We start from the raw sequence: 25,447 nt of genomic DNA on the forward strand, positions 1-25,447 counted from the left end.
AACATAGCCTTATTACAATGCCATGGTTTCATGCCGTGAGTTCGTCGCCATTGCTTTATACTGAATTTGAAAATGACTTATTTTGCAGCAGAATTCTGGGTAATGGTAGAAATTCCTTCGTATTTCTGACTTCTGACTTCTTGTATTATTTATTGTTAGCTCCAAAAAAATTGTGTCTTTTTTTTTGTTTGTCTCTTAGATGTTAAATAATATGAATAATCTGTCTCAAACTTCCTAATATATGATTTCAGCTAAGGAAATGGTAGTCTTTGCTAAATGCAAATTATATTTTACTTCTGAAATGTCAAATCTTGAAAAGCTTGGTTTCACATTTGAATTGTTATCCCTTAAACATGTACCGTCAATGGGTGCAAAATGTACTTCGAATGAAGTCATCACTTTGTATCACATTGTCTACTCTAGCTGCAATTCTCTTATAACTTTTATATTGTTAATTCTACTTTACATACATTATACAAACTGAAGTCTATTACTATTTCGTGGTTGAACTAGTCAGTTTCTTCTCCTCCCTCGCATTCTAGTCTTCAGGCTCTTATCTAAATCTCAGGTTTAAGATCCTCTCTGCGCCAGCTTCGTCGTACTCCTCCTTGCTAACCCACATCTGGTGGAAAGTACCCAATGATGCAAGCACACTTCCTCCAATCCATGATTGGTTCAGTCTTTCGGTGGAGTTACCAACTGCATGCAATCTTATTTTCAAACCTGGATTGGTGTTGGTTAATTCGTTGTATAGTCTCTCTGTCAATTGTGGTATCAACGACACTCCTCCTGTAACAATTATATTATGGGCGACCGAGGCACGTAAGTCAATATCAATGGTAGATAAGGTATGAGTGATCAATTGAGATAATCCACGGACATCCAGCTTTCCGGATTTGTCTCCTTTGGTAGGACTCTCGACAGGAGGTGGAGTGGATTGGTTGGATTCGGCCTTTCTAACTCTCTTCAACGGTCTATAATCATCATACTTGCTCTTAAGTAAGAGCTCTCCTCCATTAGGTGGATACTTTTTAGCCAATTCTTCATTGTGAAATTTGTAGACTTGTGGGTCAAAGAGAGAATCGGCCAATTGGTATCTTTCATAGCCCAAATTAAGGGATTGTCCGGTTGGGAATTCAAATGCTCTTTGATGAGATTCCAGGGAATAGAATTCCTTAAGAGTGGCAGCTTGCTGCATGTTAGGGCTTGTTAATCTACGTTCAGGAACCTCTAAGATAGTTTCCTTAAACTCGTGCCAGATCTTCTGTTTCTGGAACTCATCATATGACTTCGTTATTTTATCCGGGAGGTTTCTAGTAGTGAATTCTGCTGGCTCTGGGAAAACCGTTGGTATCTTAGACTTGATTTTGTAGATTCCCTCTACAGAGAGATTTTCTTTCTTCTTGGACTCGATAAGATCTTTGATCTGGTCGCTCAAGAACTGTCCAGCATAATGAGTTCTCATAGAATTCTTTAAAAGACAGATTCCATCAATAACAGGTGTTACTGATACAGAATCGTGGCCAACGTCCACTACAAGACAGTTTGGTCTACCCTGTTGAAATGAAACACATGTTGGTGTTTTGGCCAAATAGAGAGCTGGAAAATCGTAATATTCATAGAAGTTTTCGACGAGAGTCTGGCGGTACTTTGGTTCTGCCCAAACTGGCTCTGTGATCAAGATAGGCTGTTCGTTGTATTCTATGTTGAGTACCTTCTTGAAGTAGTAGCTGTATTGGTCCAATGCGGCGTCCCAGTCAACTATTACTGAATCCTTTAAAATCGGATGTACATTGTAGTTTGACCGAGGAACATTGATGTCCTCGCCAAAAATACGCCTCACTGGCTTCTTGTTTTCCTCTGCTTCCATTGATTCGTCTGCTGGAGACGCATAGTATGAAGGTGATAATACTTTGGGAAAGTCATTACCAGCGTATCCGATCCTGGTGTGGTATGACCCAGGATCAAGCACAATTGCATTTATTTCATCTCCACCGTAGACAGTGGTGCTATTAGCAGCTGAAGACATTGCAAATGGCTCAATTACTACTAATATACACTGGCTTCTTAAAGAGATTACAATGGTTGTAAATCTGAGTTTCTTGTTAAACGAAAATGGAAAATCGAAGTTTTGATGTTGGAGTGCATGTAGAAGGGAATTGGTCACGTGAAATATACTCGTTGGAAAATGGTAGGAGGACTGGTAGTAGTAGTAATAAGTAATCATAGTAGTAGGTGTTTCTTGTTTTCCAAGAAAAGAAGTTAAAGGAAAAGAAAGAAACAAGAGATATTAATGAAAGAGTAGTTTGGTTATTTATTGTGCAAAAAAAATTAGTGTTAATATAGTGTTAATATAGTGTGAATCCTTCTTTCTTCCTCCCTTTTAGGCTTCCTCTAAGGTAGTTCTCATAGTTAAGAAGTTCGACTGCAAAAAAAAAAAGAAGTAATGTCGTGTCTGTACCGACGAGTATATGAGCCAGCCAGACTATGGTTAGTATAGATTGTTGGTATAGTGTGCTAGTATAGTTCTTATATTAGAAATATGCTGGCTGTGGAAAGCTGTTGAATAGTTCTGTGAGTATTACTTCATCGTACTTAAGTGACACTCAGCGGCAGCAAAAAGTCTACGAAACTACCCATGTTACTTCCATAGTGCTGTTATGTATTCTTAATAATAAATAAGCTGTTGTTGGTGATATTACATAATGTGCCATTTCTCTCCTTCAATAGCATCTTATTTATAAATTTAATTAAACGACTGCCTGTTTTTGCATCTTTGTCAATTGAAATTATAATATTTCCATATCATAACTCAGTCCAGTCGTTCTCATGTACTGTAGATAAACTAGGTTCATCTACTCCCTCTCCTTTTTTTAACTTCTTACAAGATTCTAGATTCAGCCTCAATCAAGTTGATCAAGAATTCCGCCTCTAATCTCTTTCTTCCCTCAATGACCCAGTCATCTGCTAACTTTCTTGTCCATCCCTTCAAGTTGGCGACTTCTTCAACAGCAACGTCCAATTCCCCTCTAGTCAAGCTAGCCTCAACTCTGCCAATAACAGATTCAATGTCTTTGCCATCTGGCTTTGATCCCTTGACCGATACCAAGAGTTTAGAAAACACAATTGATGCCAAGTGACCCAACAAACCGGCATTTGGAGGTAACAAAGATGCAGATCTTAACTCTGGAACTAATTGTTCCCATCTAGACAACAATTGGGAAGTAGTCAAGATAGACTGGGTCGACTCCTTTGCGAGCAATGGTGTCAACTCGTCTAATGCTAAAGTGATAACCTCATCATCTGGGTTTGATGCAGCAGCTCTCAAGTCGTCGACGTAAGGCTTGATAGCTTTAGGCTTTTCATCAGGGTTTGAAACAAACAATAATGCCTTCAAAGTGGTTAAAGACTTGTGGATAACAGATTTCTGGTGGTTGGCAACCAATTGAGCTTCAAAACTTTCAGCAAATTTCTCTAATTCATCAACTTTAGAGCTCAACTTGTCCAAATTGGCCAATCTACCATCTCTTTCTTCATTAATCTTGTCTTTGATGAGCTTCTCGAAGTTCTTGGTTTGCTCAATTCTAACCATGGAGACTGCATTCACGGCGGCTTGTGATATAGCCTCTTTAGTGGCCTTGACTTCTTGTGCCAAACGGGTGTTCAACTTGGCCTCTAATTGAGCCTTTTCACGGTTGAACTGGTGTAACAAGTTTTCAGTGAGCTCCAATTCCTTCTTAGTGAAAGAAGACAAGAGTTCAGTTTGAGAAACCTTCAACTTGGATTGCAACTCATCGTCGAACTTCTTAGTAAGAGCAGAAACCTTGGTAGACAATTCGGATACGCTTTCGTTAATAGTCTTGATAAGTTTCTCGTTGTGGGGAGTGACCTTTGAAACGTCAATTGACTCGATTAAGTCATTGAATGAGTCAATGGTAGTCTTCACAGAAGCATCTACGGACAGTGCAACGGCTTCTCCAAGGGTGATGAATGGTAAATGCTCGACGTCTTTCTTAATACTTTCAATTTCTACAGGTCTTTGTAATTGTTGAGCTGGGGTAGGAGCTCCAGAAACATCAGTTTTATTGGTAATAGTAGTGGCGGCCAACTTTCTTTTGGTTTCCTTGTACAAGTCTTCACCGGTGTGTTCAATCTTCTTGCTCAATTCACCGATGTCGGATTTCGAAGGAAGTCTGAAAGTTGCAATCCTGTCTTGGATGGCACCAGTGATGTCCGTGATAGACCCATGCTCAATGAAGTCTATGATCTCCTCGTAGTAAGGCAAATCTTTGTCGATGACGTAGTCCATGACCTTGTCATTCTTGGTTGCAGCATAGAGAGTACCACCGTAGGCGGCAGAAGCAAGGAGGGTGGCATTGAGAATCAACTTGGTAAATGAGAAACCCTTCTTCTTTTCTCCGTATTCATAGCTTTCCTCTGTGGAGTATACAATTGGAGGTGGAGGAGGAGCATTTCCAACCGGAGTAGTCTTGACCTGGAGAACTCTGGACGAGACAGTTAAAGGACGAACTGTTGCACCGGCGCGTTTCAAGGCGGCATTGCGAGCAGCGGTTCTGATCATGACGGCAAAAGTAGCGAGTAGAACTGACTTTTCAGCGGGGATTCTTACTACGATGTGCTAGCAAAAGGTGTCGATAGAAACCTCCATTCGACTATGGAAAAATTAGCCGCAACTGTCTTTTGGATGTTGAAATTTGGATCCAATGGAAGTTGATGTTTTTTCGGTGAGCGAGCGAGGGTGAGTTGTTTCACGTGAACGAAGGTCATGTGATGGAGTGAGATGGGACGGAATTGAAGAGGGAGGGAGATAGAGGCTGTTACAGTAACTGTAACTGTAAGTATTATACAGTGATTTCATTTATCCTTCAAAGTAGAAGCCAAAGTTGATTTATATTAAGCCCCCAATAAAGTTCACACTACCCTTCGAGCAAATTAATATTGAGAGAAGCATCTTGTGGGCTTGAATTATTTCTTGTGAGTAGTATGCATTCGAGCTGAAAGTTAGAAGTATATAGAAAACGATGTAAGAGTGTGAGTGTGTGTGAGTGTGTGCTTATGTGTTATCCTTTTTATCGTGGTTGGTTGTAAAGGTAGAAGCAAAGGTAGAAGCAAAAGTGCTACATGTAGTGTGTTTGGTTAGGTCTTGTAGTGTGTTTAGGGTGCGTGGAAAGATTGATTTGTTAATGCGAATGAAACGATCTCTAACTTAACAACAGATGCTGGCAAGGTGAAGAGTATATGCGATAGGAAGTGTAAAACATGAAATCAACGAAGCAAGCATAAAAATTGAATATGATTATAGATGACATAGTCATTGTCTCGGAATATAGGATTTTAAGATGAATTGGACTTATCTCATATTGCCCAAAAATAAAAGTTTCCTTTGAGCATGAATAATAATGAGTTTTCCAATATTTCTTACAAAAAAGAGTTAAAATACAATTCGTCATTATTTAACTTATACAAAGACGGTAATGAAGCTCTAAGAAAAGATTTAAAAAATCAGAATAACGAGAAAGAATACAAAAATAACAAAATATTAATGGGATTTTAGTTCCAACGAAAACAGTACCAAGCTATCTGCTAATCTGGCTGCAAAAACTCAATAATTTCACGTGTATGCAATTTGGAAAAACCAGGGTCACATTGATTCACACTTGTATCGTTCAGATTGTATAGTACACGTTTTTTTTTTTTTTTCAAATTCATTCAAATGATTTACTCAAACTTAGTACAATTATGGGGGACGTTTCATGCTGTTCAATTTGCTATCGACAAGGTTAACCTCCCCTTTTTAATTCTGTCTTCGAGAACATTTTCTCATTTTCTCATTTTCTCATTTTCATGAATTTTCACTGTCTGGTCATGGAGTATAGGATAACCAATTTCTAACACTAAACCAGACCTTTTCCCATACTTCTAGGGGAATAACTACTTATCTCCTAAGAACACCCTCTGGAACCTTCTTTCACAGAAAATCTCCCCAGCAACACAAGAAACCTTCAATAAATCATAGCCCAATACACAACATTCCCACAAACCGTACTCCTCCTCCACCATATACTCCTCCGCCACACTTGACCATGCCTACACACAAGAAACTCGCACCCGAAAAACCAAATCCCCAAAAAGAGGCAATCACTCAAATCAAAGAAACCTTCGACATGTCAACAGATGAATACACCTTGTTCTTCTTCGTCATTGTAACTGCTGTTGTAGTCATAATCCATCTGAACCACGATAGACACTACAGCAATCATGTCAATTACTCCTCAAGCATTGTATCCCCCTAATCCCGCCACGGTCAGGGCTCAATCGCTCCACATCTCTTACGATGCAATCAACGACAGAATCGTTTACCCCAATGGAAAATCAATCATAGTAAGAAGCGTTGACCCCCAATCGGCATTGCCTCCCAAGCAGTTCACCAAACACATCCATACCACCACTGCTGCGACATTCGCACCATCCGGTAACTACGTGGCCTCAGCGGACGAGTCTGGAGCCTTGAAAATCTGGGACACTGCTGTGGTAAGTGGTGCTGGTGTCGATGCAAGTTCCATCTTCGAACAACCAAACATCAAGAGTGAGTTCCAGATATTGTCGGGACCCATCAAGTCGATTGCTTGGGATGCAGACAGCTCGAGGATCATTGCTGTCGGCCAAGGAAAGGATAAGTTCGGTCATTGCTTCACTTGGGACTCGGGTAACTCCATAGGAGAAATCCAAGGCCATTCTAGTGCAATCACAGCTGTTGATATCAAGCCACAGAGACCATACAGAGCGGCTACAGTTAGTGAGGATAAAGCGATGGTGTTTTTCAATGGTCCTCCCTTCAAGTTTGACAAGAGTATTAGGGGTCATCACACCAATACTGTGAGAGCAGTGAAGTTCTCTCCTGATGGACGCTTTTTGGTAAGCGCAGGATCTGATAGAACTATCGTTATCTACGATGGTAAGACTGGAGAGTATTTGAGTAAGAAAGAAAACGCACACGAGGGAGGGATATTCTCCATCTCGTGGTTTAAGGACTCACTGAAATTTGTCACGGCGTCTGCCGATAATACGCTCAAAGCCTGGACCCCGGAAGGTTTGGCATCTGTGAACACCTATATTATCGACCCCGCTGTGACTGTTGATAATCAGCAAGTTGGAGTAGTTGTAACAAGGGACTACATAATCTCGTTGTCTTACAATGGAAATCTTAACTATTTCAAAGAGGAAGATGAAGCTCCGTTTGCTATTATACCTGGTCACAATTCGCCTTTGACCACCGTTGCTATAAATGGGCATGAACTTATAACTGGTGGTTCAGATGGATCACTCTTCAAATGGACTATTGAAGGACAACAAATTAAAACTGTACCCTCCCTATTGGGCAATACTAATAAGCCACATTCGAACTATGTCGTCAATGTTATTGGCGATGGTAACAATGTTGTTACTGCTGGATGGGATGACAAATTAGTCCTTTGGAACCAGAGTAACGCGGCAAAGACCATTGACTTGAAGGAACAGCCAAAGCAAATAGGAGCATATTCGGGCAGGATTATTGTTTTATACGAGACATCGATTGAATTATACTCGAACGAATTTGAGAAGATTTCCGAATCGAAATTGAATTTTGAGACATCAGGTTTTGCTGTTGCAGGCGAGCGTCTTCTTCTTACTAACACGAAGTCTAATGTTATTGAACAATTCACTATTGATTCGGGAAAAATCTCCCCTTCTTCTGTGAAATATGCTCCTCTTCGCTCACCTCCTAGTCTTATCCGCATCTCTCCAGATGGAAAGTATGCTGCTGTCGCCGATTTAGCGGGTAAGTACACATTATATGGCTCAGATGCTACGGTCGTGACTACCCGTTGGGCTTTCCATTCTAGTAAGGTTATAGATGCTAAATGGACCCCTGATTCACAGTTCGTGATCAGTGGTGGTTTGGACACCGGATTGTTTTTGTATTCCGTCAAAAAGCCATCAAAGGTATTGAAATTTCCTTTGGCTCATCAGATTGGAGTTTCGGGTGTAGAGTGGATTTCGTATGATGGAACACAAGGACAATTTGTGACCATTGGCTTGGATGGTGTCCTTAAACTCTGGAAAGTAGATTTATCTGTATATGCCTAGATTAAAATATTTTGCGATTTGAAAATCCTTTTACGGACTTATAAGATGAAAATGGTATGGCTATTTCTAAACGGAGTCCCTAATACTGCCTTCATTCTTCCATTCTTCGAAACAAGTTCGATAAATGCATAGATATTATGTTTTGCAGCCTTAGGCATGCAGGAACATTTTCAAAACAAGTATATAAAGATGCTATTCAATATCTCTATGAATTATGCCATATAAAAATACCCTTTTTTTAAAGATTTGGAGTTGGCAATATATGACTCGCTTGAATGGAGGTAATAGCAGCATGCTTCTTAGAAATAAGAAATTATGATTTTGCTGAAATAGGCGTCCTTTAGATTGAAAGCTGAGCTATTATCCTAACAATATGTGAACTTCTAAGTCAATTTAAGTTAACCTCCTTTTAATGGGAATTTTAACAGTCAATTAAAGTTGCAAGCGATTGATGTACTGTCATGTATAAGGAGTAAGAACAATTAACCTTCCTTCATGATAGGTATGTTTTTGCATAGAAAACAGCTTCAAGTAGTCTATCAAGCCGAGATGGGTTATCGGGGGCGATAGAAAACAGATGAATTAGTGCATTAGGTTAGAGGGATCTTCATGGATCACCCACTACTTAATACACGGGTCCAATATACCTAAATTTCACTATTTTGGCATATGATCTTGTTGAGACGAAACTGATCACCATCGTGCCGCTCATATCCGCCAAATCCGTTACTGATTTCGATACATGGCCAAGGTATTGGGAGGGCAACTACTGCTAGATAACTGATTTGAAAGAATCTCGTCTACTTCTCTTACAGGTCTGCAAGACCAGTAGCAAGAATAGCTCTACCGAAAGAGAGTTTTTTGTTGATAAAAGCCTTTCAGGACAATAGCGACATCCAATTGTTTTTGAATGGACGATGCAATCACTTGCGTTTGAACAAGGAATGCATATCAAAGAAGAAAACTGATTAGAACAATTTAGACTTTCACTAGAAGAGGAGTGGAAACTAATTCAAAGAAGAATATCTGTCATTTGTCTTTTTCTTGGAGCCAAGCAATATACTGCACTTGTTCACTATGTGACTTCCAGCAGCCAAGCATTCCTAGTTCCGATTGTTAATAACGACTGACAGAGTGCAAGGACAGAGAGAAATCCATGAGATTTTGAGAAGTTGCGGAACCATACTGTAGTCATTTTCATTGAGGTTGAAGCAACACCTTATCATAGTAGAATGATGCAAATTATGGCGGAACAGAGAGATAGAAGATAAGAGCCACAAGGAAGTGGTGTTAGAACTTCAAACCAAAAATAGCTCGGGAAAGGGGAGGCACTTCCGGAATTGCAGCAGGTGACAATCAATTTCATAAATTTTGGGGCCGTGCAATCACTGAATTAAGTTTAAAGTGGAGTTGTGCATCCACAAAATTTTTTAGTCAAATTGTGGGAGGGCCGTGCGTCAATGCGGAACCACTCTATTATGAACTTTGGAAGCCAAGCATGGTTCATAGATACGTCGCAGTACATATCCTATGCTACATGATGCAATCACTGGGTACATCAGTATTCCTAGTTAGGGTTGTGGAGGAGTGTTGCTTAGAGATTGGAGAAATAGTTTTCAAATTATGTCTAAAATCATAAGCTTTTTTCGGCCCGTAAAGCCATATCACTCCTGTATAGTACCATTCAGAATATGTCAAGTGAAATATAACCGACTGTGATAAGGACTTCCTTCATGCCGTTCATTTTATTTTTTTGTTAGTTGGAACGTCGAGTTAGGCAAGTAACCAAGAAGGTTAGACCAGAGTATGACCGTTAAGCTGACTGTGAGCAAAATTGTTATAAGCTTGACCCTGGCGGTCTCTAGGGCACATTCTATGTCAACAGTCGATTGAGCTCTGTCGATAATACACTGCTACATGTCAGGTAAGGGATATGGAGCGCTTTGGCAAATAGTAAAGATACGCAATAATGTACCTGTCACTCTCATGATGTCCGGCTATCCGCGCACCCAAGCCCCGGACAGACAAAATTTCAAGTTTAATGTCCGCCGAAGTCTCCTCAATGTGCCAGGTGCCAGGTGCCAAGTGTGCAAAACCTAATCCAATTGGACCTCTAAACCTTAATACCAAGGATCGAGATTTAGACCTTTCTGCATCAGATCCTACGATTGTCTAGCATTCGTAGGATCTGATGAATGAAACACTTCAAAAGCAGCAATAGGATAAGTATCCCAGCTTGCAAAAACATCAAATGTCATTTTTATCGATTGTGTCTGCGACATTTTGGAGGAACATCAATTGCAGCACAATAAACTGCATATATGCGTACGTGCCGGGCTTAGAACTGGCGGGACCTCAAAATTATATGTGCATTGGCGGCCGAAGTGTTAAAAAATACTGTCTTCGACTACACTATCACAGTAATTGGCAACTTTGATAGATAAAATATTCAGAATAGAGCCACGCGATTAGAAGAATGTCCCAGGTGAGAAAGTGTCCGATTATTGCGAAAGTTGTGGTTTCTTGTTAGCCATATCTGAAATTGTCTAATCTATGGCTCATGATTTTAAGATTAGCACAATTAATTAACCTATCTTGGATGTACGGCTCCAATTTAAAGCTTCATAGCTTCTAAATATATAAAGGTCATATATTGCCACACCATGAGTGTACTTTCCTTAGTATTCAGCAGAAGTCTCCTACTCCAGAAGAAGAATTATAGAAAATGTCTGAAACTGAAAAGGGAGGGCTTAACCATATCACTAGCATTCGCAGTGCTAATCCCTTGGACCTCGAAGACCATGAAATCGACTTACAGGCTGTTACTTCTCACCCCGTATCTATCGGTGATGTTGGAGCATCTTTGACAGAGAACCAAAAGTATCTTATTTTGGAGAGAACCCATATGGAAGGTTTGCAATCATTCGACGACTTACCTCCTACCGCTGCTTTCTACATCCAAAAGGTCGAAAATATGTCCGTCGATGACGCTGTAGCCATCCTCAAGGATGCAGTCCATGAGTTTAAAGATGATGCAAATATCCCAACTCCAGACTATGAGCTTATGGAAAGATTGGTTGAATTATCTGACGGAAGATCTTCCGATGTGAGAGACAAGTTGCAATCAAACTTTGATGAGAAGAAAGGATCTTCTGATGAAGAAAGATACGAAGAGAAATCATCAGCATCTTTAGAAGGGACTGCTCTGGGGGGTGATTTCCACAGAATAGTTGATTGGGATTTGCAAGTAAGATTGGAAGCTGTATTAATTGCTTACCACTCTCCTTACCCTCAAGTAAGAGCTATCACTGACCCTTATGATGATCCAACAATTCCTGTTGAAACCGTTAGAGTCTACATTGCTGGAATTATTTGGACGGCAATTGGTGCTGTTATTAACCAATTCTTTGCAGAAAGACAGCCCGGTATCAGTTTAGATCCAGCTGTCGCTCAAATTTTCCTTTATCCAACAGGTTTGGTGTTGGAGTATATTTTACCAAAGTGGAAATTTAAAGTTTGGAAATACACTATTGATCTTAACCCAGGTCCATGGTCTCGAAAGGAACAAATGCTTGCAACTTTATTTTATTCCGTCTCTGGATCAACCAGTTATGTTTCGTACAATATCCATGTCCAAAAGATGAAGATTTTCTACGACAACCAGTGGGCCAACTTCGGATACCAAACTTTGTTGATATTGTCTAATAACTTCTTAGGCTTTGGTTTTGCAGGTATTTTTAGAAAGTTTGCTGTCTATCCAGTTCAAGCAGTGTGGCCTACACTTATGCCAACAGTAGCTTTGAACAGAGCTTTGATGGTCCCGGAGAAAAAAGAGAATTTAAATGGCTGGGTAATCTCCAAATACTCTTTCTTTTTCATTACCTTTGCTGCCTCATTTGTATACTTTTGGATCCCTGACTACTTATTTTACGCATTGTCAACTTTCAATTGGATGACCTGGATCAAGCCAGATAACTTCCACTTGGCCATGGTAACAGGTTCTATAAGTGGGTTGGGATTGAATCCTATCCCCTCTTTCGATTGGAATATGCTCAATTACCTTACAGCGTGTTTGGCAGTGCCATTCTTTACTCAAATGACTACATTTATTGGTGGTTTCATATCATTATTCTGTATCCTCGGAGTTTACTATTCCAATTACAAATGGACAGCTTATCTTCCTATTAACTCGTCTTCGTTGTTCACAAATACTGGTGAGTACTACCAAGTCACCGCGGTAGTCAACGAGCATAGTTTACTTGACGAGAAGAAATATCAAGAGTACGGTCCTCCGTTCTACTCCGCAGGTAATTTGGTTCTCTATGGTGCGTTTTTTGCCATATACCCATTTTCAGTTGTTTATGAGATTGGAAATAGATACAAGCAAATGTGGAAATCCGTTAAAGGAATTGCTATTGGCTTTAAGAACTTCAGAAAATCAACTTACGAGGGCTATGACGATCCTCATTCAAAGATGATGAGCGCCTATAAAGAGGTTCCAGATTGGGCTTTCTTGGTTATATTGGTGATTTCTCTTGTATTGGCAATTATTTGTGTGGAAGTCTATCCAGCCGAAACTCCAGTTTGGGGTTTATTTTTTGCGCTTGGAATAAATTTCATTTTCTTGATTCCAATAACAGCCGTATACTCGAGAACTGGTTTTTCATTTGGACTCAATGTATTAGTCGAATTAATTGTTGGATATGCTCTTCCAGGAAATGGTTTGGCATTAAATTTTATTAAGGCGTTTGGTTATAACATTGATGGACAAGCGCAGAATTATATCACTGATCAAAAAATGGCTCATTATACTAAGGTTCCTCCTAGAGCCTTATTTAGAGTACAAATTCTTTCAGTGTTCATTGCTTCATTCATCCAATTAGGAATAATCAACTTCGTAATTGATAATGTCAAGGGATACTGTGACCCAATAAACCCCCAAAAATTCACATGTCCAAATTCTAGGGTCTTCTACAGTGCATCTATTTTGTGGGGTGTCATTGGTCCAAAGAAGGTATTTAATGGCTTGTACCCAATCTTGCGGTACTGTTTCTTAATTGGATTTTTGTTGGCTATCCCATGTCTTGCTTTCAAATGGTATGGACCTAGAAAGTACACCAAATACTTTGAGCCAACAGTTGTTATTGGTGGTATGTTGAACTGGGCTCCTTACAATCTTTCTTACCTGACTGGAGGCCTTTACCTTTCCTTTGCATTTATGTACTACATCAAGAGAAGATTCGAAGGTTGGTGGCAGAAATACAACTATATTTTGTCTGCTGGTTTAACTGCTGGTGTCGCGTTCTCTTCGATTATTATCTTTTTTGCAGTTCAATACCACGATAAGAGCATCTACTGGTGGGGCAATGATGTGGTCTACGCAGGTGTAGATGGAGGAGTTGGTAGACAATCTTTGTTGAATGCAACCGAGAGCGCTCCAGATGGATATTTCGGCCCAAGAATTGGTAACTTCCCATAATTCTATATCTGGAATATAGTTTATCTTTAATTAATATGTGTTTTGCGACTAATATATGTACATGATAAATAATTATAGTAACAAATGTGCAGGTATATGAATAATAAAATTTCGATGTCGCGCGCGTTACTGGAAGTTGCGCGTTATCGAGCGTTCAGTCATGAAAGTTTAATGAGAGTTCTCAAAAGCCGAATAGGATAGAATACATTTAGATACAAACCCTTATGAATACCTATGTGACATACCCAATGAAAGAGCAAAGAGCAATCGACAGCAACTTTCAATGGCTAGACGTAAAATTACAATCTACGAGCAGAAGCTGTAATATTTATAGGTGATAATTTGATAATGTAACTAACTAGTTTGATGGCCTTTTTGCAAAACAGGTAGTTCTATAATGTTCGAAATGTGAATTGCGAATTTTTAATACGTAAGGAACAAAAATAATTATTGAATCAAGAACACCAGAAAATTCTGATATGGGTATGCAAATAAAGAAACCTTTCAATCGGAAGATAACCGATATAAGAATATTAGTATGAAAAATGAATCATAATAGTCTGTAACCTATGCAAAGTCTTTTGAGGTTGAAACTACATTAAACGAGTAACAATGCGACCAAGCTGAAAGCGGCAATTCCTATAGCGGATGATTTGACAGTGCTACCAGAGCCTTCATACGTGTTAATTGGAGGTGAACTCGAAGACGATTCTGCAGTAGATTCATTTGCTTGGGATGGAACCGGAGCGTTGTTTGATGCTTCGGAAGATTGAGCACCCGAGAGAGGAGCTATCGAACCCGATTCAAATGGAACAGATGATCCAGGTACAGATGAGGTAGGTGCATTACCTGCACCCGTATTTGAACTGGAGCCTGCTCCTTCATTGGAAGTACCAGTTGGGACTCCAACCGTGTTAGCAGAGTTGGTGGATTCTTCAATGGCTTCTGAAGTTGGTAAAGTTGTCGAAATTGACAATGTGGTTGGGACTTGGGCAGTAACAACGACACAAGCAGAGCCTTTGGCACAAACGGTCAGAGTGACATCAATGACGGTAGTTATAAATATTGTGCCAGCTCCAGAGGTAGAATCAGAAGAAGGTCCTTCAACAACCGCTGTTACGGCGCTTTCTATGGCCCTAGAAGAGGCTATAACGGGTGACGAAGACAATGTAGTAGGTACTTGGGTGGTGACAAGGGAACAACTAGAACCTTTGTTACATAAAGTCAGTGTGACTGTAACTACTGTTGTTATGACCCCACTGTCCGAATTAGGCGAAGCCAGCTCTTCAATATTAGAAGATGTAGCCACTATAGTGCTGGAAGTATTCTCACCGGAAGTATTTCCAGTTTCACTACCACTAATCTGCGCAGTGGAAGTAATGACGTTTTCGGATTGCGTCTGTGTTTGAACGGAAGTAGGACTTCCTCCAGAAACCTCGTCAGAGTTAGACTTAGTGATACAGTTCGAACCATCTCTGAGACAAATTGTAACTAAACTGGAAGCAGGAACAGAAGAATCAACAGGAGCAGAAGAATCAACAGGAGCAGATGAAGCCGCAGGAGCAGATGAAGCAGCATCAGTATTAGCAGGTGCACTTGAAGCAGTGGCAGGAGCAGACGAAGCAGCTGGATTACCACTTGAAGCAGCGGCTGGAGCAGATGAAGCAGCCGGAGCACCACTTGAAACAGCAGCAGAATTAGCTGGAGCAGATGAAGCAGCCGGAGCACCACTTGACGCAGCAGCAGAATTAGCTGGAGCAGATGAAGCAGCTGGAGCACCACTTGAAGCAGCAGCAGAATTAGCTGGAGCAGATGAAGCAGCGGCTGGAGCAGATGAAGCAGCTGGAGCACCACTTGAAGCAGCCGCAGGAGCAGATGAAGCAGCATCAGTATTAGCAGGTGCACTTGAAGCAGTGGCAGGAGCAGACGAAGCAGCTGGATTACCACTTGAAGCAGCGGCTGGAGCAGATGAAGCAGCTGGAGCACCACTTGAAGCAGCAGCAGAATTAGCTGGAGCAGATGAAGCAGCCGGAGCACCACTTGAAGCAGCCGCAGGAGCAGAAGAAGCAGCATCAGTATTAGCAGGTGCACTTGAAGCAGTGGCAGGAGCAGACGAAGCAGCTGGATTACCACTTGAAGCAGCGGCTGGAGCAGATGAAGCAGCCGGAGCACCACTTGAAACAGCAGCAGAATTAGCTGGAGCAGATGAAGCAGCCGGAGCACCACTTGACGCAGCAGCAGAATTAGCTGGAGCAGATGAAGCAGCTGGAGCACCACTTGAAGCAGCAGCAGAATTAGCTGGAGCAGATGAAGCAGCGGCTGGAGCAGATGAAGCAGCTGGAGCACCACTTGAAGCAGCAGCAGAATTAGCTGGAGCAGATGAAGCAGCTGGAGCACCACTTGAAGCAGCCGCAGGAGCAGATGAAGCAGCATCAGTATTAGCAGGTGCACTTGAAGCAGTGGCAGGAGCAGATGAAGCAGCCGGAGCACCACTTGAAGCAGCGGCTGGAGCAGATGAAGCAGCTGGAGCACCACTTGAAGCAGCAGCAGAATTAGCTGGAGCAGATGAAGCAGCGGCTGGAGCAGATGAAGCAGCTGGAGCACCACTTGAAGCAGCAGCAGAATTAGCTGGAGCAGATGAAGCAGCTGGAGCACCACTTGAAGCAGCAGCAGAATTAGCTGGAACAGATGAAGCAGCGGCTGGAGCAGATGAAGCAGCTGGAGCACCACTTGAAGCAGCAGCAGAATTAGCTGGTGCAGATGAAGCAGCGGCTGGAGCAGATGAAGCAGCTGGAGCACCACTTGAAGCAGCAGCAGAATTAGCTGGAGCAGATGAAGCAGCCGGAGCACCACTTGAAACAGCAGCAGAATTAGCTGGAGCAGATGAAGCAGCCGGAGCACCACTTGACGCAGCAGCAGAATTAGCTGGAGCAGATGAAGCAGCTGGAGCACCACTTGAAGCAGCAGCAGAATTAGCTGGAGCAGATGAAGCAGCGGCTGGAGCAGATGAAGCAGCTGGAGCACCACTTGAAACAGCAGCAGAATTAGCTGGAGCAGATGAAGCAGCGGCTGGAGCAGATGAAGCAGCGGCTGGAGCAGATGAAGCAGCTGGAGCACCACTTGAAGCAGCCGCAGGAGCAGATGGAGCAGCATCAGTATTAGCAGGTGCACTTGAAGCAGTGGCAGGAGCAGACGAAGCAGCTGGAGCACCACTTGAAGCAGCGGCTGGAGCAGATGAAGCAGCTGGAGCACCACTTGAAGCAGCAGCAGAATTAGCTGGAGCAGATGAAGCAGCGGCTGGAGCAGATGAAGCAGCTGGAGCACCACTTGAAGCAGCAGCAGAATTAGCTGGAGCAGATGAAGCAGCCGGAGCACCACTTGAAACAGCAGCAGAATTAGCTGGAGCAGATGAAGCAGCCGGAGCACCACTTGACGCAGCAGCAGAATTAGCTGGAGCAGATGAAGCAGCTGGAGCACCACTTGAAGCAGCAGCAGAATTAGCTGGTGCAGATGAAGCAGCGGCTGGAGCAGATGAAGCAGCTGGAGCACCACTTGAAGCAGCAGCAGAATTAGCTGGAGCAGATGAAGCAGCGGCTGGAGCAGATGAAGCAGCTGGAGCACCACTTGAAGCAGCAGCAGAATTAGCTGGAGCAGATGAAGCAGCTGGAGCACCACTTGAAGCAGTCGCAGGAGCAGATGAAGCAGCATCAGTATTAGCAGGTGCACTTGAAGCAGTGGCAGGAGCAGACGAAGCAGCTGGAGTACCACTTGAAGCAGCAGCAGAATTAGCTGGAGCAGATGAAGCAGCCGGAGCACCACTTGAAGCAGCAGCAGAATTAGCTGGAGCAGATGAAGCAGCCGGAGCACCACTTGACGCAGCAGCAGAATTAGCTGGTGCAGATGAAGCAGCGGCTGGAGCAGATGAAGCAGCTGGAGCACCACTTGAAGCAGCAGCAGAATTAGCTGGTGCAGATGAAGCAGCGGCTGGAGCAGATGAAGCAGCTGGAGCACCACTTGAAACAGCAGCAGAATTAGCTGGTGCAGATGAAGCAGCGGCTGGAGCAGATGAAGCAGCTGGAGCACCACTTGAAGCAGCAGCAGAATTAGCTGGAGCAGATGAAGCAGCCGGAGCACCACTTGAAGCAGCCGCAGGAGCAGATGAAGCAGCATCAGTATTAGCAGGTGCACTTGAAGCAGTGGCAGGAGCAGACGAAGCAGCTAGAGTACCACTTGAAGCAGAATTAGCTGGAGCAGATGATGCAGCAGCAGAATTAGCTGGAGCAGATGAAGCAGCTGGAGCACCACTTGAAACAGCAGAAGAATTAGCTGGTGCAGATGAAGCAGCGGCTGGAGCAGATGAAGCAGCTGGAGCAGATGAAGCAGCTGGAGCAGATGAAGCAGCTGGAGCACCACTTGAAGCAGCAGCAGAATTAGATGGAGCATTTGAAGCAGTGGCAGGAGCAGACGAAGCAGCAGCAGAATTAACTGGAGCACCACTTGAAGCAGCAGCTGGGGTAGATGATGAGTCAGTAGCAATAACGTCGGTAGGTGAATCTAGGTCGGTAGTTATTTCTTCATCTGCGGGTACTTCAGAGATCTTTAAGTCCTGCGAAGAAGAGTTCTCCACCAAAAATGAAGAAGCTGATGCCGATGAAGTAGTAGGTGCTATAGGGTCCAAGGATTGCGCTGGATCAGAAGAAGCAGCAGGATTCAAGAACGAAGCTGGATCTGAAGTTGGTACTGGATTTGAGGAAGCAAGGGGATCTGAAGAGGCGGGAGGATCTAATGAAGCTGCATCAGAAGTTTGTACTGGATCAGAAGTTGGTAATGGATCTGAAGAAGCAGGAGGATCTAAGGAAGCTGGATCAGAAAGTGGATCTGAGGAAGCAGGAGGATCTGAAGAAGCAGGAGGATCAGAAGCCTGGGTACTCTGTGAAGGATGTATAGTAATACAGTTTGATCCATCTCTAAGACAAATTGTGACCTCGGAATACGAGGAAGCAGAAGGTGACACAGCAAGAGAAGATGAGTGGGAAAATGAAGTGTTGACGACGAAGGTAGTTGTTCCAGACTCTATTTCAGTTGAGCTGACATTGTCTGTCTCATAGAATGTGGTAGTAGATACTATAGTCGTTTGGTAAGCGCTTCCTGTAACTGTGACGGTAGGCGTAATCGTTACTGTAATATCACAAGGGTTTGAAGATGAGTCGACAGATGAGGATGAAATCGCGTCAGAAGCAGTGCTGGAATTGGAAGTGGCACTAGCTTTAGAAGCAGTGTCCGAAGAAAAGTTAGTATCAGACGAAGAGCTTGCACTTGCATCCGATGCAGAGCTATCATTAGAAGTGGCACTAGCATCCGATGCAGAGCTTTCATTAGAAGTGGCACTTGCACCTGAGGCAGAGCTATCATCAGAAGTGGCACTAGCACCTGAAGCAGAACTGGCATTAGAAGTGGCACTAGCAACTGGAGCAGAGCTGGCATTAGAAGCGGCACTTGCATCCGAAGCAGAGGTTTCATTAGAAGTGGCACTAGCATCTGAGGCAGAGCTGTCATTTATAGTGGTGGTGCTAGCATCGGAAGCAGAGCTTGCGTCATTTGAAGAGCTGACATTGGAAGTGGTACTTGCATCTGATGCAGAGCTATCATTAGAAGTGGCACTAGCACCTGAAGCAGAACTGGCATTAGAAGTGGCACTAGCACCTGAAGCAGAACTGGCATTAGAAGTGGCACTAGCACCTGCAGCAGAGCTATCATTAGAAGTGGCACTAGCACCTGAAGCAGAACTGGCATTAGAAGTGGCACTAGCTCCTGAAGCAGAACTGGCATTAGAAGTAGCACTTGCATCTGAGGCAGAGCTATCATTAGAAATGGCACTTGCATCCGAAGCAGAGCTAACATCAATTGAAGAGCTGGCATTTGAAGTGGCACTAGCATCCGAATCAGAGCTATCATTAGAAGTGGCACTAGCACCTGGAGCAGAGCTATCATTAGAAGTGGCACTTGCATCTGAGGCAGAGCTGTCATTTATAGTGGTGGTGCTAGCATCGGAAGCAGAGCTTGCGTCATTTGAAGAGCTGACATTGGAAGTGGCACTAGCACCTGAAGCAGAACTGGCATTAGAAGTGGCACTAGCTCCTGAAGCAGAACTGGCATTAGAAGTGGCACTAGCAACTGGAGCAGAGCTGGCATTAGAAGCGGCACTACCATATGAGGCAGAGCTGGTATTAGAAGCGGCACTTGCATCCGAAGCAGAGGTTTCATTAGAAGTGGCACTAGCATCTGAGGCAGAGCTGTCATTTATAGTGGTGGTGCTAGCATCGGAAGCAGAGCTTGCGTCATTTGAAGAGCTGACATTGGAAGTGGCACTAGCACCTGAAGCAGAACTGGCATTAGAAGTGGCATTAGCTCCTGAAGCAGAGCTTTCATTAGAAGTGGCACTAGCACCTGAGGCAGAGCTATCATCAGAAGTGGCACTTGCATCTGAAGCAGAGCTAGCTTCAGAAGTGGCACTAGCATCTGGAGCAGAGCTATCATCAGAAGTAGCACTTGCATCTGAAGCAGAGCTAGCTTCAGAAGTGGCACTAGCACCTGAAGCAGAGCTTTCATTAGAAGTGGCACTAGCACCTGAGGCAGAGCTATCATTAGAAATGGCACTTGCATCCGAAGCAGAGCTAACATCAATTGAAGAGCTGGCATTTGAAGTGGCACTAGCATCCGAATCAGAGCTATCATTAGAAGTGGCACTAGCACCTGGAGCAGAGCTTTCATTAGAAGTGGCACTAGCACCTGAGGCAGAGCTATCATTAGAAATGGCACTTGCATCCGAAGCAGAGCTAACATCAATTGAAGAGCTGGCATTTGAAGTGGCACTAGCATCTGAAGCAGAGCTTGCGTCATTTGAAGAGCTGACATTGGAAGTGGTACTTGCATCTGATGCAGAGCTATCATTAGAAGTGGCACTAGCACCTGAAGCAGAACTGGCATTAGAAGTGGCACTAGCATCCGATGCAGAGCTAGCTTCAGAAGTGGCACTAGCATCTGGAGCAGAGCTATCATCAGAAGTGGCTCTTGCATCTGAAGCAGAGCTTGCGTCAGAAGTAGAGCTGGAAAGAGAAATAGAGCTAGCCTTAGAAAAGGAGCTAAGATTTACCTTGGTGCTGGAGTTGGAATTTGAAGTTGAATCGGAAGCGGAGTTGGTATTGGAGTCGAAGGTAGTATCAGAGGTGGCATCTTTATTTGAAAGGAAGCTAGAAGACTCTGTAGATGAAGTTTGGACAATAATTGTGGTTGTGCCAGACTCTATTTCAGTTGAGCTGACATTGTCTGTCTCATAGAATGTGGTAGTAGATACTATAGTCGTTTGGTAAGCGCTTCCTGTAACTGTGACGGTGGGCGTAATCGTTACTGTAATATCACAAGGGTTTGAAGATGAGTCGACAGATGAGGATGAAATCGCGTCAGAAGCAGTGCTGGAATTGGAAGTGGCACTAGCTTTAGAAGCAGTGTCCGAAGAAGAGTTAGTATCAGACGAAGAGCTTGCACTAGCATCCGAAGCAGAGTTAACTTCAGATGTGCCACTGGCACCTGAAGCAGAGCTGGCATTATTTGAAGAGCTGAAATTAGAAGTGGCACTAGCACCTGAAGCAGAGCTTTCATTAGAAGTGGCACTAGCACCTGAGGCAGAGCTATCATTAGAAATGGCACTTGCATCCGAAGCAGAGCTAACATCAATTGAAGAGCTGGCATTTGAAGTGGCACTAGCATCTGAATCAGAGCTTGCGTCATTTGAAGAGCTGACATTGGAAGTGGTACTTGCATCTGATGCAGAGCTATCATTAGAAGTGGCACTAGCACCTGAAGCAGAGCTATCACTAGAAATGGCACTAGCACCTGAAGCAGAGCTGGCATTAGAAGTGGCACTAGCACCTGAAGCAGAGCTATCATCAGAAGTAGCACTTGCATCTGAAGCAGAGCTAGCTTCAGAAGTGGCACTAGCACCTGAGGCAGAGCTTTCATTAGAAGTGGCACTAGCACCTGAGGCAGAGCTATCATTAGAAATGGCACTTGCATCCGAAGCAGAGCTAACATCAATTGAAGAGATGGCATTGGAAGTGGCACTAGCATCTGAAACAGAGCTATCATTAGAAGTGGCACTAGCATCTGAGGCAGAGCTATCATTAGAAGTGGCACTAGCATCTGAGGCAGAGCTGGCATCAGAATTAGCACTAGCACCTGAAACAGAGCTGGCGTTGGAATTGGCACTAGATCCTGAAGCAGAGCTAGCATTGGAAGTAGAGCTGTCGTCAGATGAAGAGGTGCTATTAGATTCGGAGCTTGCTTCAGGAGCAGAGCTAGAACTAGAAAGTAGGCTACTAGACTCTGCCGTTGAAGGTTGGACAATAATTGTGGTTGTGCCTGAATCTGTTTCTATCGAGTCGACACTCTCAGTTTCATAAAATGTAGTGGTAGATACTATTGTTGTTTGGACAACACTTCCTGTTACTGTAACTGTGGGTGTAATCGTGACAGTCCAATCACATCCAGATGAAGAAGCACTGTTGTGTATATCCAAAGATGAGGCTATCTCGATGATTGTTTCAGTGTCATAGTCTGGGTCGCTAGATGTAACGACCTGAGTATCATAAAATGTTGTAGTTGTTACTATCGTTGTTTGGAAAGCACTGTCCGAATTAGTTGTTGTAATAGTAGGGGTTACTGTGACAGTAGAATCACAATTAGCATTCAAGGTACCGCCATCTAGCGTATCTCTCTTACTTATAGCAGCAGCCCGCACTGTAGCAAGAAGCCAAAGCGATGCTATTGTGTGCTTGCAAAACATCATCTTTACTATAGATTTGAAGAATAAGTATTAAACGATTAAAATGTGACAAGTGTAATTGTTTATATAAAGGGGAACCTCTCATTGAGCATTTTACGTACAAGTGATATAAAATAGCTAATTTGTCTCATCGTGAAGCTACGCGTAGCACAAGGAAGAGAATTAGCTCTATTGAACCAAAACACTACACCACAGCATATTTGACTGTTGACGACCGCCCATAGGAAACTGATTGGCGATCTGTGGAATATGATATTGTCCCATTTGAAGAGAAAAAAAGAATATAGGCTATTTGGGTTATCACTCTGTTTACAAGCGAGGAAATAAAAAAATATAATCGTGCGACATGCATGGCTGTCTTTCAAATTATACGAAATTTCGACAGACCAAGAAAACACTTTTTCGCATATATTTTTCGAAGTATATTTCCATCATTCAGATTTCAACCTCTATTACCGTCAAAATACTAAATCGATGTAAATGTTTTTCTATTTCAAGTTCCTATTGGATGCAAAAGATCTTAGATGGCTATAAGCAACAGCCACTATTCTTTGTTCCTTTGGGAATAGATATTGGAATCTCCAGCATCTCATACATGTTGCATACAATTTTTTTCACCAACGATTCATGCATTTTGTACGCATGAGAACTATAGAAAATAAGCAGCTAGTACATCACTAATATCAGGTGAGGTGAAGCAAAATACAGTTTCAACACAGTAGATGCATTATAACGATATTGCAAGCACTATTTCCTCTTGATTTTGGTATTTTCTTTTGTAGGGGTTCCACTACATATGAGGAACGAGAGACTTTTCTCATTGTAAACAAAGCCTTCTGAGGATGGACAAAACCAGAGGATCACAGTACAAGAGAGAATGACTTCATTTTGATATTAATGCTAAATTTGCATCCCATTGAAAGGCCTGCAAACCGTCAGAGTTACCAAGACGGTATTTCGCTTAGAATACACGACAAACGAGTAGAAAATCAAGCGATCACTGACGCAAGTCTTCAAAATAATAAAATTTGGGGAATGTGAGCGACGGAACCGCAGATCATGTCATGCAGTTACAAATAAAAATGTGCATAGCCGGCGCAATTAAAGATTTGATGAATAAATATTGCTCTGGCATAGTCGCCACAATAGAAAAGTATACCAAAGGACCTGGGGCATATAACGTATCCCTTCTGCTAATAATGAGAGATAATTATCGATTCCGATCTTTACTTCCTTTTTGTAGCATCCTGATTCCACTGAAAGCAGTGGTTTATTCTACAAAAACGTGAGATGTCTTTGCTAGAAGAATCATTATATTGTAAATGAAAGAAGAATATTACAACAAAGGGGTTCTCAATCTCAAGACTGCATTTATCGCTATGCATATGCGACTATGCAGATTTAACAATGCACATGCGACTGACCGTTGACATAGTTTAGTCTTGAACCCTTTGTTTTATGCAGCACACAGAAGACAACAAAGGTTTACATCTCTTATGTATTAAGCAAACGGTACAATTTGAAAGGCTGATTGGCTACTAACAAAACGATCATCAAAGAAAGCCCTGAGATTGTTTTCTAAGTCTAAATTTCAACATAATAGCATAATTTAGATCTCTTTGTTGCACATATTCAATACTATCTGTGGTATTGGCCAAAGAAATCTGGGTTTAGAATTAGTGATACAGTATTCGAGTACAAAAATTATGAGCTGAAGCATTCTCTGATAAGCCAATAAAGGGTCAAGAATCTAGCTAATATTTTTATTACTATCGCTTCTTGATGCATTCCCTTTGAAGTTGAAGAGACATTCATTCTCAGTACGACGTATATGTGATGTCAAATTGAGCCTTACTTAAGACAATCGTTGCAAGTTTGATTGCTACTGACTAGTCGACAATGCTGAAAACCGGCCAAAAAGAATAACAGATTAGAAAGCACCTTAACAACTAAGCTTAAGAAGCAGAAGCAGAAGATGAATTCTCTTGATTTTTTGAGTTTATTTTTTATGCATGCTTCGATCTGCCCAGTTGTTGTACCTTATCGATAAGTCTCGTCATAAACAAACCTGTAATAGCTACATTAGGCCACTGAAAATATAGATTGTTAATAAATCAATAGCAAAGTTAAGGACACATTCCAATGCCAAGGATTCAGACAGTCAAGGACCCCACTTTGCCATCTGAATTAAGGGGATACTTGTCCGCGCTGGGATATGGACGTCCCAATGAGTCGATTTGAACTCCTGTATATAAACAGAAGGGTCTACTTTCGTTTTCGAATCCCACAATTGAGCTTGTCTTCTAAACCATTGGAAAGTGTTGATGAGAAGTGACAGTAAGCAGCTGCTGCACTGTATAAGTGACTAGAATTGGCACGCAAGGTTTATGTAACCACGAGTATCCATTGTATTATACATTATTCAGGAACCCTTGGATTTATAAATCGAAGTTCAATGTTGCAAGTACTCAAAACGCATATTTTACAATCAACGGAATGGAACGTTGATGCTCTCTTTCTGGAAGCTGCGTTATAGAATGGAAACCACTTTTGAAAAACAGAAAGTACAAGATCACTATACATAAGGTCAATGCGAGTGGCAAGGGTTAATCACATATTGCATCTACTAGGAACTATGGAGAAGGGAGAGGCATTGGATAGAAGAAATTGGTACGACGCGTAGTTGTCCCCGAATGCACATTAGCGAGGTTCAACAAAGTCTTCAAGGTTCCAATAGAGCACACACCGTTTTGATGAGCTGATAATATTGCGATGTGCAGCACATTTGTCAAAATTTATTGTAAAATTTTCGTGGTGTTAATAGGACAATTAAGAGAGGCTTTGAAATATTCAATGTACAGAGAGAGCCAGAGGTAATAACGCCACAATTGTATAACTCTTCAAATGAGAAAACATACATGTATAGAGCTGCTAATACAGTACTGGCAATCTTCATGGAAAAAAAAAAGCTAGGTCTA

The 25,447-nt window shown here is 42.4% G+C and overlaps 5 protein-coding genes across 5 annotated transcripts; 2 read left to right on the forward strand and 3 right to left on the reverse strand. All coding sequences in view use genetic code 12, as the record gives it.

The window, feature by feature from the left end:
* Positions 1–430: 430 nt before the first annotated feature.
* Positions 431–2,060, reverse strand: ARP4 (Arp4p). Its single transcript, XM_064915735.1, has one exon. The coding sequence runs from the start codon at positions 2,027–2,029 to the stop codon at positions 554–556; it is 1,476 nt and encodes a 491-aa protein (XP_064774670.1). The 5' UTR covers positions 2,030–2,060; the 3' UTR covers positions 431–553.
* Positions 2,061–2,881: 821 nt separating this feature from the next.
* On the reverse strand, positions 2,882–4,582 carry RJT20DRAFT_145589 (uncharacterized protein; the record flags this gene model as incomplete). Its single annotated transcript, XM_064918810.1, has 1 exon — positions 2,882–4,582. The coding sequence occupies one exon, from the start codon at positions 4,580–4,582 to the stop codon at positions 2,882–2,884; it is 1,701 nt and encodes a 566-aa protein (XP_064774671.1).
* A 1,697-nt stretch (positions 4,583–6,279) lies between these two features.
* RJT20DRAFT_135347 (uncharacterized protein) lies at positions 6,280–8,148 on the forward strand (the record flags this gene model as incomplete). Its single annotated transcript, XM_064918396.1, has 1 exon — positions 6,280–8,148. The coding sequence occupies one exon, from the start codon at positions 6,280–6,282 to the stop codon at positions 8,146–8,148; it is 1,869 nt and encodes a 622-aa protein (XP_064774672.1).
* Positions 8,149–10,729: 2,581 nt separating this feature from the next.
* Positions 10,730–13,640, forward strand: RJT20DRAFT_45841 (OPT oligopeptide transporter protein-domain-containing protein). The gene has a single exon (XM_064920234.1). It carries the CDS (start codon positions 10,874–10,876, stop codon positions 13,625–13,627), a length of 2,754 nt encoding a protein of 917 aa, XP_064774673.1. The 5' UTR covers positions 10,730–10,873; the 3' UTR covers positions 13,628–13,640.
* A 128-nt stretch (positions 13,641–13,768) lies between these two features.
* Positions 13,769–22,545, reverse strand: RJT20DRAFT_45843 (uncharacterized protein). The gene has a single exon (XM_064920235.1). The coding sequence runs from the start codon at positions 22,470–22,472 to the stop codon at positions 14,226–14,228; it is 8,247 nt and encodes a 2,748-aa protein (XP_064774674.1). The 5' UTR covers positions 22,473–22,545; the 3' UTR covers positions 13,769–14,225.
* Between the last annotated feature and the right edge of the window lie 2,902 nt (positions 22,546–25,447).

The sequence above is a fragment of the Scheffersomyces xylosifermentans genome (assembly GCF_036884685.1).
Source record: "Scheffersomyces xylosifermentans strain CBS 12540 chromosome Unknown RJT20scaffold_4, whole genome shotgun sequence".
NCBI classification, from domain to species: Eukaryota; Fungi; Ascomycota; class Pichiomycetes; order Serinales; family Debaryomycetaceae; genus Scheffersomyces; species Scheffersomyces xylosifermentans.